Source organism: Chelmon rostratus, chromosome 2 (genome assembly GCF_017976325.1).
Source record: "Chelmon rostratus isolate fCheRos1 chromosome 2, fCheRos1.pri, whole genome shotgun sequence".
Lineage (NCBI taxonomy): Eukaryota > Metazoa > Chordata > Actinopteri > Chaetodontiformes > Chaetodontidae > Chelmon > Chelmon rostratus.
Genome location: NC_055659.1, coordinates 8,817,077 through 8,831,210, shown reverse-complemented (window position 1 = coordinate 8,831,210; position 14,134 = coordinate 8,817,077). Strand labels below are relative to the sequence as shown.

The 14,134-nt window shown below is 43.4% G+C and overlaps 1 protein-coding gene across 1 annotated transcript; it reads left to right on the top strand.

Moving 5' to 3' along the window:
* The first annotated feature begins 9,703 nt into the window (after window positions 1-9,703).
* Window positions 9,704-11,395, top strand: LOC121617784 (potassium voltage-gated channel subfamily A member 10). Its single transcript, XM_041953021.1, has one exon. The coding sequence runs from the start codon at window positions 9,704-9,706 to the stop codon at window positions 11,393-11,395; it is 1,692 nt and encodes a 563-aa protein (XP_041808955.1).
* The last annotated feature ends 2,739 nt before the right edge of the window (window positions 11,396-14,134 follow it).

Genomic DNA, 14,134 nt, shown 5'->3' with positions numbered 1-14,134 from the left:
TATTGATTATTGCAGCTTTAACTTGCAATGCAGTTCAGTGTTTTCTATACAGTCTGAGCCTAAAATGAAATAATAAAAAGTAAATGTCTGTGTTATCATGTCAGAAACTGGAGCTGGTTGCTGCTGACATAATGGGGTTCCTGGGTGGAGCGCCCTTGTCAGGTGCAAGCAACGGGGAGGAGAGATACTGAAGTAGGTTTAGCAGCTTGCCTTCATTTATTATTCATGTTTGATCAAAGAGAGTGATCCAGTAGAAATCACTTGGTGGTGAACAAAGCCTTAATACAAGGAAAGGAATGATGCAAATATCATGTATGTTTAAACTATTTCTCCAAACTGCTACTTCTGCACAGAGGAGGAAAAAACATACATTTCAAACATACATGAAAGGTGTTCAGTGATTTATACACAGGCAGCTGAAAATATCTCATCAACAAACTACCATTAACCCATTTGTTTTTAGAAGATCCCTAGAAATGTGCAAGAAAACCATTACCATCACGTCTGCAGTCTTAAAGATTTATAGCTGCTCTATTTTCCCATGCCGCCACACCATGGCAACAATGGCCGACAACGCTCCGCTGGATAAGAAGACGCCCGGCGTTCAGAGTTGAATACCTGTCCGTCTGTCCCCAGTAACACGGCAGCAGCCGGGGCTTTTCAGCACCTCTGAGACACACATGCCGGGGTATCTGATTCCTGCATGTACCAATACATGGAGGCTACACGAGGCAACCAGAAACCTCACGAGGATTCAACACAAGGGTTTGGCGCAGAAATATTTTATAAGCCAAGACGAAATGTAGTTCCCGGAGAGCGAATCAGTAGTGAAGAATTGCACGATGTTGTGTTGGTTTTAGAGCTGCACTCTGGTGATGAGGCATGTGTTGGCCCTGAATTACGAGGGATGGCATTATGTGGGAGACAGATGCCGAATGTTAATTATCTTTATTAGAGATAAAAGAATTTGTTTAATGGATATTGGCCTGCCGGTGTCATCAACCACAAATGGCAGTTACCAGGACTAGTTACTCCTGGACTGTGGTAGCAATAGTCCTGCACTGAAGCTGGTTTTTAGCAGGCCTGATGTTCGTATTTAGCCTGTGAGTAAGCTAGTATTTGTTTGATAGCTCTAAACACAAAGTACAGCTGAGGCTACCTTTTGCAGGTATTATGTGTTGGACAAATTTAAATATTAAGTTAAAGAATTCTTAATAAATGAGAAAATTTTAAGTTAAATTTGCGACCTTTGGTTGCAAAATATCATTGTAATCCATGTTATTTATGTAGAGATTCAGTCTGGAGCAAAGTAAATTGCAGTCTACGAACTAAGTGGTGGACCAACCACCAGACGGGCATTGCGATGCTAGCGATGTGTCTGGAGCCAAATCGCTAGCATAGCTGCAAGTCATGGACAACCTTTGCACCACCAAATCAAATAAAAATCTCAGCGGGTAAAATACAGCGAGGCTGCATCTTTATCTTTGACCACGCAAAAACATCAATCTCATTGTTTGTTTCAACCCTCGCTGACTTTCAACAAAGACTAAATGGACAAGAGAGAGGGCAGAGAGGTGAGCACACAGAGAAAAACTGGCCTGTGACCAGTGAATCCTACGCACGAGTGTGAAATATGATCGAGAGCCAAGCAAGAGCACCTGGCAGGCAGACAGGCAGGTTCAGGACTTTACTAGCGATGAGAAAAATGAGCCCCGTGCTGCACAAACAGAACTTCACTTAAGTTTCTGGCTTGTTAAGCGACATCTATTGTCCTCATGTGAAGGTCCTGCAGATTTTACAGTCCCTAATAGAGTATAACAACAAGAGAATCATGTGTTTCCTCCACAAAAGCTGAAATAAAACACGAACAGGGGGCGCCGTGAGGCTGCGTTTATTCGTGTGACTGAATCGATTGAAAATGAGTTGTTGATCCAAACATCTGTCTTGTTTATGGAGTATTTAACTGTAACTGCCCTGCCTTCTGTCAAAACCTCATGGAGATTTACAGCCGCTCCTTAAGACTCTGCCACTGGATACTTAATCTAAGAGGATGTGTGAGTGAGTCTGGACAAGCTTCTTTCACCGCTGGATAACAAGGTAAATTCAACTCATGCTTCTCGTTTTAAAACAAATACAGTGTCATAATAATGCAGTGCTGTGAGCTAATGTTGTGTTAGTATTTGAATGAAATTAAAAAGGATTTTGGTGCATTACATTACACCCTTAAAATGTTTTTTTCTTATCTGATCATCGTAGTGGAATGTTAGAAATTTGCTGCTAAGACTCAATATGATGAATCTCACTGCTAATTTTTCACCACCATCATGTTTTGTACACTACAACAGGCCATATGGGAACATGAGGAGGAGGCTCAGTGTAACTCAGGAGGCTTTGGATGAGCTTGGAGCGCCTGCAGCCATGGAACTTCCCCATCCAACGGTGAGCAGTGTTCATTTCCAAATAGTGGGTGGTGTATGGCATTCATCCTCGCTGGGTGGTTGCTGGAAGGAAAATGATTCCTGTTAGTGCTTGTGACAGTGCTTTGAAGGAATTTACAGTGTATTATGAACTCAAAGCATCTGTCGGCTGACGCCGAAGGATGTTTTTGTGCACAAACAGCGGAGGACGTGCCGGGAAAAAAGGGAGGATGTTTGCAAAGGAAAACGTTATTTAATCAGTGAGTTTAAACCACTGAGGATTGCGGTGTTAAATGTTGTGGCTGCAGCCTGATTGGTTTGTTGTGAACGCTGGCGTCCTCCCCCTCCACCATGTCGGTCAAGGAGTCATCCAAGATTAGCACTTGTCTTTTGATTAGTGAGGCTGGAAACAATCCAGACATTTCAATTAAGTCTGTAGTATTTAGTCTGCGCTGTTCGTCTATGAGGGTGATTCTCCGGGCTGATCTCCTGTGTTGCATAATCTCCTTAGCGGAGTAACAGTCCTCAGAGTGAGCACAGGCGTCTCTATCAGCAACAAATCCTCAGCCCAAACACTGAGGGCAAGAATCCTCTCACAGAGGACAGAAAAGCTATTTTTAAAAACTATTATTCCATCAAAAATGTCCCAACAGACCGGCTAATTTTCCACTCAAATGTGTCTTTTGTTTATTGTTAGTCCTCCTGCATGTTTGACCTTCACTGTGCAGGTTTTGACACTGGAAGTCTGTTTGCACGTTCATCAGCTGGAGGGGGAAAGTTTCTCTCGCCTCACTTTCCATCTCAGTTTAAGACGTGCATGTACGAGGATTTTGTGACATAAACTAGTCTAGAAGTTGATCCTGGATCAATATGTGACTGGTCTGACGTGAAAACCTGAAACCTCCAGTACACATAGACTGAGGAGCGTTTCAGCGGAGACAGATTTTTCACTGAAGATTTTGAGATTTTGCTTTAGTGTTTTTATGTCTTAAAACATCTTTGGAGGGACTCTTTTTTTCTCTTTAAAGATATGTAACATGTGACCAGCTATGTTGCAATAAGGTTATTTACACACATGCCATTGTAGTGAACCATTTACCGTATTCTGTGAGTATTATGTTCGGTAACATGTTGTTAAAAGACTTGTAAAACTCGGGAGGTGTGACAGTAGGGAAGGTTTTTTCTGACCCTGCAGAGTTTGTCACATGAATTTTAGCATTGAATTTCTTCAGTTCGACATACATGCAACAAACTGAAGGGGTTAAAAGAGCTTTTATTTTTGTTGTTCCTGCCTTCTGCAGTTCCATCTAAATCTGCAAAATCTGGTCTGAATTCACATCGCTGAAGCAGAAACTGGGTGCTTTTGGGTGTTTTTAAAGAGCTCTTTGCTTGCCATTTGTGCCCTTTCAGTTGCCTTTAGGATTAAATCTCTTACACGATTGTATTAGAAACATTATTCATAATTTTCTAATCGTGGCATATTTTGTATTATCGGTCGTATGTTGGTTGTCACTGTTTTTGCAGCCTGTCGTGGCCAGGCCTTCCTGGCTAAATAAAATGCTCGACTCCAACAGGGGACATCACAGTTACATGGTCAGCTTCTTAAACCTTCAAGCCACCAGGACACCCATGAAATTCTAAACAGATTATTTTACATCAGTCTTTAAAACCTCTTATCACCATACTAAGTGAATCCACAAGGGATCCCGAACTTGTGGCCGATCACTGTCCCTGCAGGGGTTTGTGGGTCAGCTCGACTGAAAGCCAGTGACTCTGAATCCAGATGAACTTGTGGCACTCTGAGGGTTCAGATGAACATTACTTAACACTGTGTTTTTAGAGGCATGGGGGTTTATATACTGTAGCTGCTCTGCCCTTGTATGCTCCTGACCCAACCTTGTATGTTATTTGCAATGGGGAGAACCTCTGCCACAATATATAGGATTACTAGACTGGAATAACCAGCTGCCTTTACAACAGATATAAGATTACCAGGCTGGAATGTCTAATCCGATCCACCTGACATGCACTTTGAAATCCTGTCACCCTTAATGGATGAGCATATGGGCTTTTGAGATAGAATTACTTAGATCGTGTGCGCCAGATGAGTTGCCCCGTTTTTTTGTTACTCTGTCACTTCCCAACGCAGAGTTTGGAGCACTTCCATCCAAAAACTTCTACAGGTGATGGATCTAAAAAACGAACTGAGGGCAAGAGTCTGCACACTGGACTGAGAGCTCCCAGCAAATTTAATCACACCGACCTCCCCAAAGAAACGTATAGTTTATCCCTTATATTTACATGTATTGTTAGGCAGCGAAGAGGAAGTCAGGTGATGTGGGATGTAGAGCGATAAAATCTGTATACAGGGATGATGGATCAAACACAGGACTTTCACTTTATGTGTCCTGTGTTAAACCAGAAGTTATCACTGACTTATTGTAACAAGCGTACCTAAGATAACGTACATAACATACGTAACTTATAGTACGTACATAACTTAACTTAACGTAAACCCAAACCATGATCTTTTCCTGACCACGTAGTTTTGTTACCTGCAACTGGTAAACCTGTCGCTGGCTCTCTCAGACAGTCGTACACATTTTGGAGAATGTTCATATACAGTTTGCTGCTTTGGAAGTCATTGGCAAACAACCTATTCTGTCTTCAGGGTGTGAGCACATGTTGAATTTAATGTAACAGAGCAATGTTTCGGTATAACAGTTACCTTGGTCAGCCATCACAAAGCAGAACAAGTAATAGTCCATTCTGTTACGGTACCTGACCGACACGAGAATACCGTGTGGTGTCAAGGTACCTTTGTCAAAGACCCATGTGATTAAAAGAAGGATTATGAGAAAATTTTTTTATACATTTGTGTTAAAGCAGCTTTAACTGATATTTTCATAACAACAAATGTATCGAATGACAGTGTGAGAATATCGTGTAACGTGAGCGCCATGAGCAGAGAGTTATCACCTGGATCAGCAGCTCTCCTCTGTTTCACTGATCGTAAACTGAGTTTCAGCTCGTTCTGGCCCACGACTGCACAGTTTTGATTCACTCATTTCTTTCATTGTGTCATTTTTGGCCACAGCCGACAGCTGTCTTCAGAATTCTGCTTGCTCAGCACCGAACACCAAACTGCAGACGGATGCAGTCCAGAGAGAAGCTGGTGAACACAGTGGAGCATCTAGCAGCTAAAGAACAGATATTTCCCCTTTGGTAGAGACCAAAAACAGAGTTAAAGAGGGTGAATGTTGGACTTTGGACTTTATAATCCACTACATTTGTTTGACAGTTTTAGATTGTAGTTACTTACAGATTAAGAGTTTACATAGAAATGGTGTTGTGGTGCCTTTTAAGTCGCTGACCATGTAGTCACTAAGTCCCATGTTTGAGCCTGACAGGGGACTTTTGTTGCATGTCATCCCTCCTCTTCCTCCCCTCATTTCATCTATCAACTGTACCTGTTCAATAAAAGCCAAAGAGTCAGAAAAAAAACTAGCATTTACGCTGGAAATGTGTGATAAAATGTGATGCATTTTTGGATTTTGCTAATATTATTTATTAATTATTATTTATTTAAACAATGCACATTGATCAGCATTGCTATAAATAGGCCAAAATTGGCCAAAAGGCTGTTTTACATCAGTAGTCCCTAGACAGATGTTACAAAGTCAAGCTAAATAAAAATTCCAGACTATAAAACAGTATAAAGTTTTTGAAAGAGCTGAGAAACATGCAGAGCAAATAATAGAAAGAGGGGAGGATATTCATGTCTGTAAAAAACATTTTCAGGTACTAATTGAACTAAATAATACTTACATACTTTTGCCAAAGTAGCATTTTGAATGCAGGACTTTTACCTGCACTGAAGTATTTTCACAGTGTGGTGATACTACTTTTACTGAACAGCCTGAATTCTTCCTCTACTTGCGCTGAAGTTAGAGTTTAGAGTTACAGTTTGCACTAGGCAAATGTTGCTCTCCCCGTCGGGCGTCTGTGGCTCAAAGTCGAGCTCTATAATGTCATGCAGAGGCGTTTATACCTATGCAGCGTCAGTATAGTTCACACACAAGCATGCTGATGGAGGGATTGCTTTGTCAACACAGTCTGTTAACGGGTAAGGTGACAGTGTCATCGGGGGGAGGGCTGGGTGTATGGAGGGAGGGAGGGAGGAGGAGGGATGGATGATGGATCGAGGGCTGCGTAGAAGGACAGAGGGAGGGACGTTAGGGCGTGCTATCAGGAGTCCTGAGACGAGTGACACTGCAGTAGCTGCAGTCCATCTCACCCATTTACCTCCCCTTCCTCACTTTTACTGACATAAATCGTTTCGCAAGGGAATGGATTGATTATTTACCCTCTCAGTCTGACTCGTACGCTCTGTGATGGCCCCCTCACTGTCCATCTTCCTGTCTCTCTTTGCCGATAGCAAATTCTATTATGAGGTGTTTAAGTGGCAGGTCATGCCTCAGCTGACTGCGTCCTCAATGACATGTCCAGGACATTGCAGGATCACACAAGAAAAAGATCTCCGTGCGTGAAGCGCGTTCAGTCAGCTGAGTGATGCTTGTGTGTGCACATGCGTGTCCTTGCACCCCTATACTCCGTGTGCGAGGCGAAACCTGAATGTATATCTCAAGTACAAACGTGTGAGGTTTATATTCACTGATGCACATGTGCATAATGTTCGCGTGAGGAGACATAATGAGATTCCTGGAGGCGATGGTTTGCGATGATGTACAGCAAAGCGTAGGCTGTAAAGTCTTAAAACTGTTTTTCTGTGACCTTGAAGCCATGTGCCTGCAGTGGTGCTGCTCACGCCGCAATGTTACAGGGGACCAGGAGACAGCCAACTCCTGGCTGCAGCAGGACGAGAGCGAGATGAGGGAATGATTTCTGACTTCAGGCAACTGGTTCGGGTAACACAATATTCAACCTATGATGCCAAATTGGCCGCCCTTCTGAGAAAGTACAAGATTAACTTTGATTGAAGTTTTCGCTCCCCGAGAGAATTCAGCAGGACTGAAAAAGAAAGTACAGTCGTTTTTTTTTGTTTTTTTTTGTGATGTGAAATTAACCTTTTAATTAGGCTTGTCACACTTTTTCAAAGCCACTGAGCCACTTTACTAATCGGACAAACCTTCAATAGCTGGCGGTCGCAGAGGTGCAGGAGCTGGCGATGACGACTGAAATGAAAAAACCCGAACACGTCTGCAGGATTCTGTGGGAAAAGGACTGTTTTTACTCTCTCTCAACTCTATAAACCCTCTTACAAATCTATACATAACACCTCGAGGGGAAATGTGTACCCTGAATAGTATTTATCAATAAATCTGATTCTAATGCACTGGCTAATTCTTGTTTTTCCAAAGAGGAACTGGTATATGCTGTATGGATTTGCATTAGCACAGAGATACAGGGGCTGTTGTGAAAAGAAAAGTTAGATGGAGATTTCTGGGAAATATTTGTGACAGTTTAAAATGTCAATACAATTTCATAAAACATGTCAGGTGAAATAACACTTCACGTCAGCAAGTATTACAAAGGATGTAAACAAGAGAGAGCTGAAGCCCCTGGGCAGATGTGCGCTGCTGCAGGTATTGAGAGCTATGACAAGTGCTGTAACGGGGGAAGAATAGAGTTTAATCCCCAAGGTGAGGGTGGATTGGATGATCCTGCATGTGGATGCTTACTCTGCAGGAAAGAGGGGGAAAGAGTGGGTCCCACTCTCCCTTCGCCACATCAAACAGCGATTGGCTCCTGCAGAGTAAATCTCCTATCAGAGAGCTACCTATACCGCCCTCACTTATCCCACTGACGGAGGAGGGAGCAGGGAGAACGAAGCCAGGTGACCCCCACATTCAAAACAGTGAGTTGCCTGCGTGTGTTTGTGTTTGCTTGTGTTTGCGTGCGCGCATGTGTACGTTTGTGTGTGGGTACCTCTGGCATCTCTGGTTTCGTAAAGGGTGTTAAATTACCCAATGGGAGCTTTAATAGAGCTACAGACACTCTTGATTGTGAGTCTGGGTGAGGGAGAGATTGAAGGGAGGAAGGGGGGAGCACAGCGGAGCTGCCAAGCAGGGTAGAGAGGGCACAACAACTTCTGCAGAGCCGGGGACACGGGTGAGTGGTGCGGACATCTGCGCACAGCTGGATTTAAACTGTACACTAAATTAGACGTATATTTGCATGTATGTGTGCGTGCTTATCGGTCCAATCTGTGATGTCAGTGAATCTGTTGTTGCTTTTAATGTTAATCTTACTTCAGTGGGAAGATTTTTGCCTTTTAGCAGCAAGAAGTTGCTTTTAGAAACAGTTAAAAGTGTTTAAGATTGAAAGGTGTAGATCTAACAGTACTTTTCTGCTCTGTGCATGTTCAGATGTCCTTTCTCTTGGACTCAGTAACCCCTCTTTGCTGACAGGGCGCAATCAATACATTTATTTTCTGCATAAGCCGTATCATGATTTCCTTACATAAGACGATTCAGCCCCATATCCTGGACTGTTATGTTATCTGCTACAATGCAAGTGGAAACAGAATCAGATGAGTCCCTCTGAGTACGCAGGGCCCTCGGTGTCAAGTGGACACAGAGGTTGCAGCTGAAAAGCGTGTGTCAGGATTTGGTTACCTGTCCGAACCAGACAAATGTAATGATAAACAGCTACTCAGAGATAAAGTAAATGTGATGCTGACAGACTACCCCAAGCAGGGTTGGGATGGATTAACCAAGACAGTAGTTAGAAACTGACAAGCATTTAAATGCTGAGTGGAATAAATGTGATTTGATGAGCTTTCAGTCTGAAGTGAAGGCTCAGATGTTTCTCCGTAAGGAAATTAAACATGTTTAGTTGTGCAGCACATGATCAGCAATAACGCTATCCATACCTCGAGTAAGCGCTTTCACAGGCGAACCTGCACAGTTTGTGTTTTCATTTAGGCCGTGAGTGTGAACCGGGGGGGAAAAATAACTGTACAAGCACAGTATCAGATGGCAGACTCTCTGCTGATGTAAACAGGAACTGACAGAAAAATCTCTGCCAAAAAAACTGTATTGCACGATTGAACAAAATATAACCCAACTTTGCTTTTTTGCCCCCTCTTTTACAGATTACACAGAGAGCTGAATCCAAAAGTACAGTACGGCTGCCTGAATGATAATCAGGAGGAGGGAGGCCCTGCCAGGATCCTCAGCGTGGCACTGGTCGCGGTGTCCCCTCTGTCTCCTGCGCTCGAACCAGGCTGATAGACGGAGCTGTGGCTAGGGACAAAACGGGGGATGGAGGTGCCGCTGGTCAATTTTGAAAACATGGATGATGTCGGCATCAACCTGGGGGACCCAAATGACTCCGGATACCCAACCTCACCCACCTCAGAGGCCCCCGATCAGAATCTCTTACCCCACCGTTTGACTTCTCCTCAACAGTCGCCACATAGAGGACGCCGTGGGCATCAGTCTGGTCAAGAAGGGTTGTCACCGTCCACTCCTCCGACTCTGACCACGAAAGCAAACTCCAGCAGTGGCAGCTTGATCTCTAATCTGAAGCTCCTGATCAACAGTGAGTCTCCCACCGACAGCGTCTTCAGTAAGATGGCGAAGGATTGCTATGAGAATGAAGATTTGTTTGAGAAGCACTGCATGGAAGAGAAAGATGAGAAGGTCGTCATCAATGTTTCTGGGCTGATGTTCGAGACACAGCTCAGCACCCTGAATAAGTTTCCAGAGACGCTGCTCGGTGACCCCATGAAGAGGATTAGCTACTTCGACCCAATGAGAAACGAGTACTTTTTTGACAGGAACCGCCCGTCTTTCGATGGTATTCTGTACTACTATCAGTCAGGGGGGAGAATCCGCAGACCGGCCAATGTTCCCTTAGATGTCTTTGCGAATGAAATCGTTTTCTATGAGTTGGGTCATGAAGCGATGGAGCAGTTCCGCGAAGACGAAGGGTTTATCAAAGAACCAGAGGTCCTTTTGCCCACCAACGAACTCCAGCGACAATTCTGGCTCCTGTTTGAATACCCAGAAAGCTCCAGCGCGGCCAAATCTGTAGCTCTGGTGTCTGTGTTTGTCATCGTCATTTCCATCTTCATCTTCTGCCTAGAGACTCTGCCAGAGTTCAGAGAAGACAGTGACTTCCTCCCGGGTTTAACCCAAATCATTAACGGGACCCAAGACAGTTCTGCCCCTCATCCCGCCACTAAAGACCTGATAGCGTATTTCACAGACCCCTTTTTCATTGTGGAGACTATTTGCATCATTTGGTTCTGCTTTGAAGTCGGTGTCCGTTTTGTGGTGTGCCCCAGCAAAAGTGACTTCTTCAATAACATCATGAATATCATTGACATAGTTTCTATAATTCCCTACTTCGTAACCCTGGGAACAGAGCTGGCTACGACCCCTGATGATGATGTGAACTCTGGTCAGAACATGTCCCTGGCAATCCTAAGAATCATCCGTCTGGTGAGAGTTTTCAGAATTTTTAAGCTCTCCCGACACTCGAAAGGGCTTCAGATCTTGGGTCAGACCTTGAAAGCCAGCATGAGGGAACTTGGGCTGCTCATCTTCTTCCTTTTTATAGGAGTCATCCTGTTCTCAAGTGCCATCTACTTTGCAGAAGTGGATGAGCCCCAGACGCAGTTTGTTAGCATCCCTGACGGCTTCTGGTGGGCTGTGGTGACGATGACCACCGTGGGATATGGAGACATGTGCCCCATCACAATGGGAGGCAAAATGGTCGGCACCCTCTGTGCCATTGCCGGTGTCCTGACCATCGCCTTGCCCGTCCCTGTCATCGTCTCCAACTTTAACTATTTCTACCACCGTGAAACTGAGCAGGAGGAGAAGCAGATAATGGATGCGGCGGCGGAGGCTGCCCAGAAAATGTCAGCTGCAAGCAAGTACGGGAGCACGCCTTCACTAAACAAAAGTAACGGCACCTGGCAGAATGAGAAAAACGGCATGCACTGATAGAGAAAGCACAGTATTCATTTATATCAAGGGCATGAAAAACACAAACCAAACATATCCAGTTGAAAGATGCACTGGGTGACACCAGTTTATCTTTCTCACTATTTTGTACTCCGAACATGGCAGCATACGTGCATACTGTTACAGTATTAATAGGCACTGTGTGTGTGGTGAGACAGCCTTTACACAAGTTGTCTGTCTGCTTGTGGATGTGTCAAAGTGCAATTAACACAACTCAGCAACTACTATGTCAGTTAACCTTGATGAGAAGAACTGAAAGGCATCATTGTTATCTTTCATCCAGTGCGATCTGAGAAAAAAAAATGTGATGGTTCATTTGTACTATAAACATTTCCCAGAGGTCTGTGTAAGAGTCAGTTTATCCCACAAAAGAGATCAAAACGGTTTTCATAATCGCATCATTCGGACTGGAAGTACACTCATAGCTCATATTACATCCCAGTTCCTTGTTAGTCTACACTCGGTCATATTCAGCAAAATCTGGGCAGAACTTGGCATGATTTTCAAGGTCAGGCAGAATGTGTCGGTGTAAGGCGAGAGGGCAGCAGCGCACACATTGTCTTATCAGCAAATCTATAGTTGTGAACGCTCAGCCAGCAGCGCTTCTCCAGCGTAACAATATCTGTGTGATAAATAGCTGTCAGGTTAGCACATCCGCGATTAGTCTTGTAGAGAGGCTGCAAAATATAATCAAACCACGGAACTGCTTAACAGTCACTGTATTATAGCACATGCAGTAGTCGCATGCAGCAGGTTCGGCATTTAAAGTCACCGGTCATTTTTTCATCTTTCCGTTTCATGTTTGGCATTTTGCACCAGATCTAGCAGCTTTAGCTGCACACGCAGTCACCTTCTAATGTGATATTAATATGTGAATTCACCTTTTAAAACCCATATCGATTCATTGCACTAAAAGTTTCTTTTCCACGTATCTCTTAAGCACTTTTGGAGCTTCACGCCATCAGCTGTTGGCAGGGAAAACATATCGGAAATGTGAGATGAGATATAGATTCATGGTCAGACTGAGGGAATCGAGAAGAGGGCAAAGACAAAAAAAAAACAACAACTTTGCACTCTTGTATTTGAACATTTCTCCATTTACCTTTGTTCTCTCATTTGTATTGCATGGCATAGTTTGCCGAAATGAGGTTAAATCTTATTATCAGTAACTGGAAGTTTGACATATTTACTGTAGCTAAATATAGTATTTTAATCATATAGCAATGAACATTATATTCCATGTGATAGGGAAAGCCAATACTTCAGCTGGATGTGTGAAGTGATGACGTTTGTGTCTCATCAGGAAAACATGAATTGGTTCTATATATGCATGCCACATTCTGATCTTGAAAACCTACTGTATGTGAGTTTATTATACATAGACATACAGCTTGTATACTGTAGAAATGGCAGAGGATGTAGCTGTAACACAATCAATGCCTTTCTAATAATCCTACAATATGCAATAATGATGACATGTGGGTGGTAAACAAATGTGTTGTATTTTTCACCCATGGAAAGAGCAATACCTGTAATTAATTAAAATGACTTGCAATAAGGTGACATCAGTTAGTCATGTTGGTACTCAGCACTTTACTATGTTATGAAGCACTTAATATTTGAGGGCTGTTACTGTATGTGTCAACATTGTCTAGTATACAATGTCATAATTTGCTATGTTTTATTTATCCTGTAACGAGTGCCTTTCATTAAACATGTATCCTAACTGTGAGACGTTTCCCTCTGATGACTCTGCTGACGTTAGACATCGAGCAAGCTGCAAGTTTTTAAACTTTTGTTCAGCAGTAATAGCGATGAATGGAGGTGTGGAAGTGTCGGTGTATGGCTTCAGGGCTGGATGCTCATTATCACCTCGTGTCAGCTGTTATTAACGCCTGCTCGCTGCTGGTTCCCTGCACAGATATCATGATGGCATCCCCCCCGTCTGCCTGCAACTGTCTGTCTGCCACTCTCTACCCAAAAAAGTCTCCCCAGTGAGCCCTGTCTAAGAATGTGTCACATCACAAGAGGGAGAAAGAGCTGGCTTAGTGTATACATATATATATATATATATATATATATATATATATATATAATGTGTGTGTGTGTGTGTGTGTGTCATGGTGTAGATGTCAGACTGCAGGAGCAAAGGTTCCTCGCTGTGTGTTCTGGATAACAAGCTTGTTATCTAATTAAGAAATGAGTGGGATACAGCGCGGCTAAAAATAGAAGTCACGCAGAAATGCAGCAGATGGAAAACTGACATGTCGAGGAGTTTCTGTTGTTTTCAATCAAAAAAAAAAGGGGAAAAAAAGTGGAACTGAAGCATAATTAATGTTTTCTTTCTGTTGGTGCAACTCTCCGTGGAGAAATTCTCATGCTGTGAGCTTGACAATGCCTTTGACTGGGATAGCTTCAAAAGCACCAAATTAAATATGCAGACCAAATGAATCATTTATGAGATTATCTGTCTTGGCCTCTGAGGCTAGGAGCTGCTGTTTCACCTGATGTTTTACTGTCCCACGCAGTCACATCAAGGACATCTTCTCTGTCAGTAGGTTAAAGCAGTATCTGGTCATTTTGCACGCTGGCGATGTAGATTTCCTGAGCTGATTCCCTCGTCGGTGAGACGAAGCTGCTGAAGTCGTTTCCTGCTGAAACATACCGGCTGTGTTTCTGCAGCCTGCTCACAGGCCTGTTCGTCTTAGTCACTAGTTA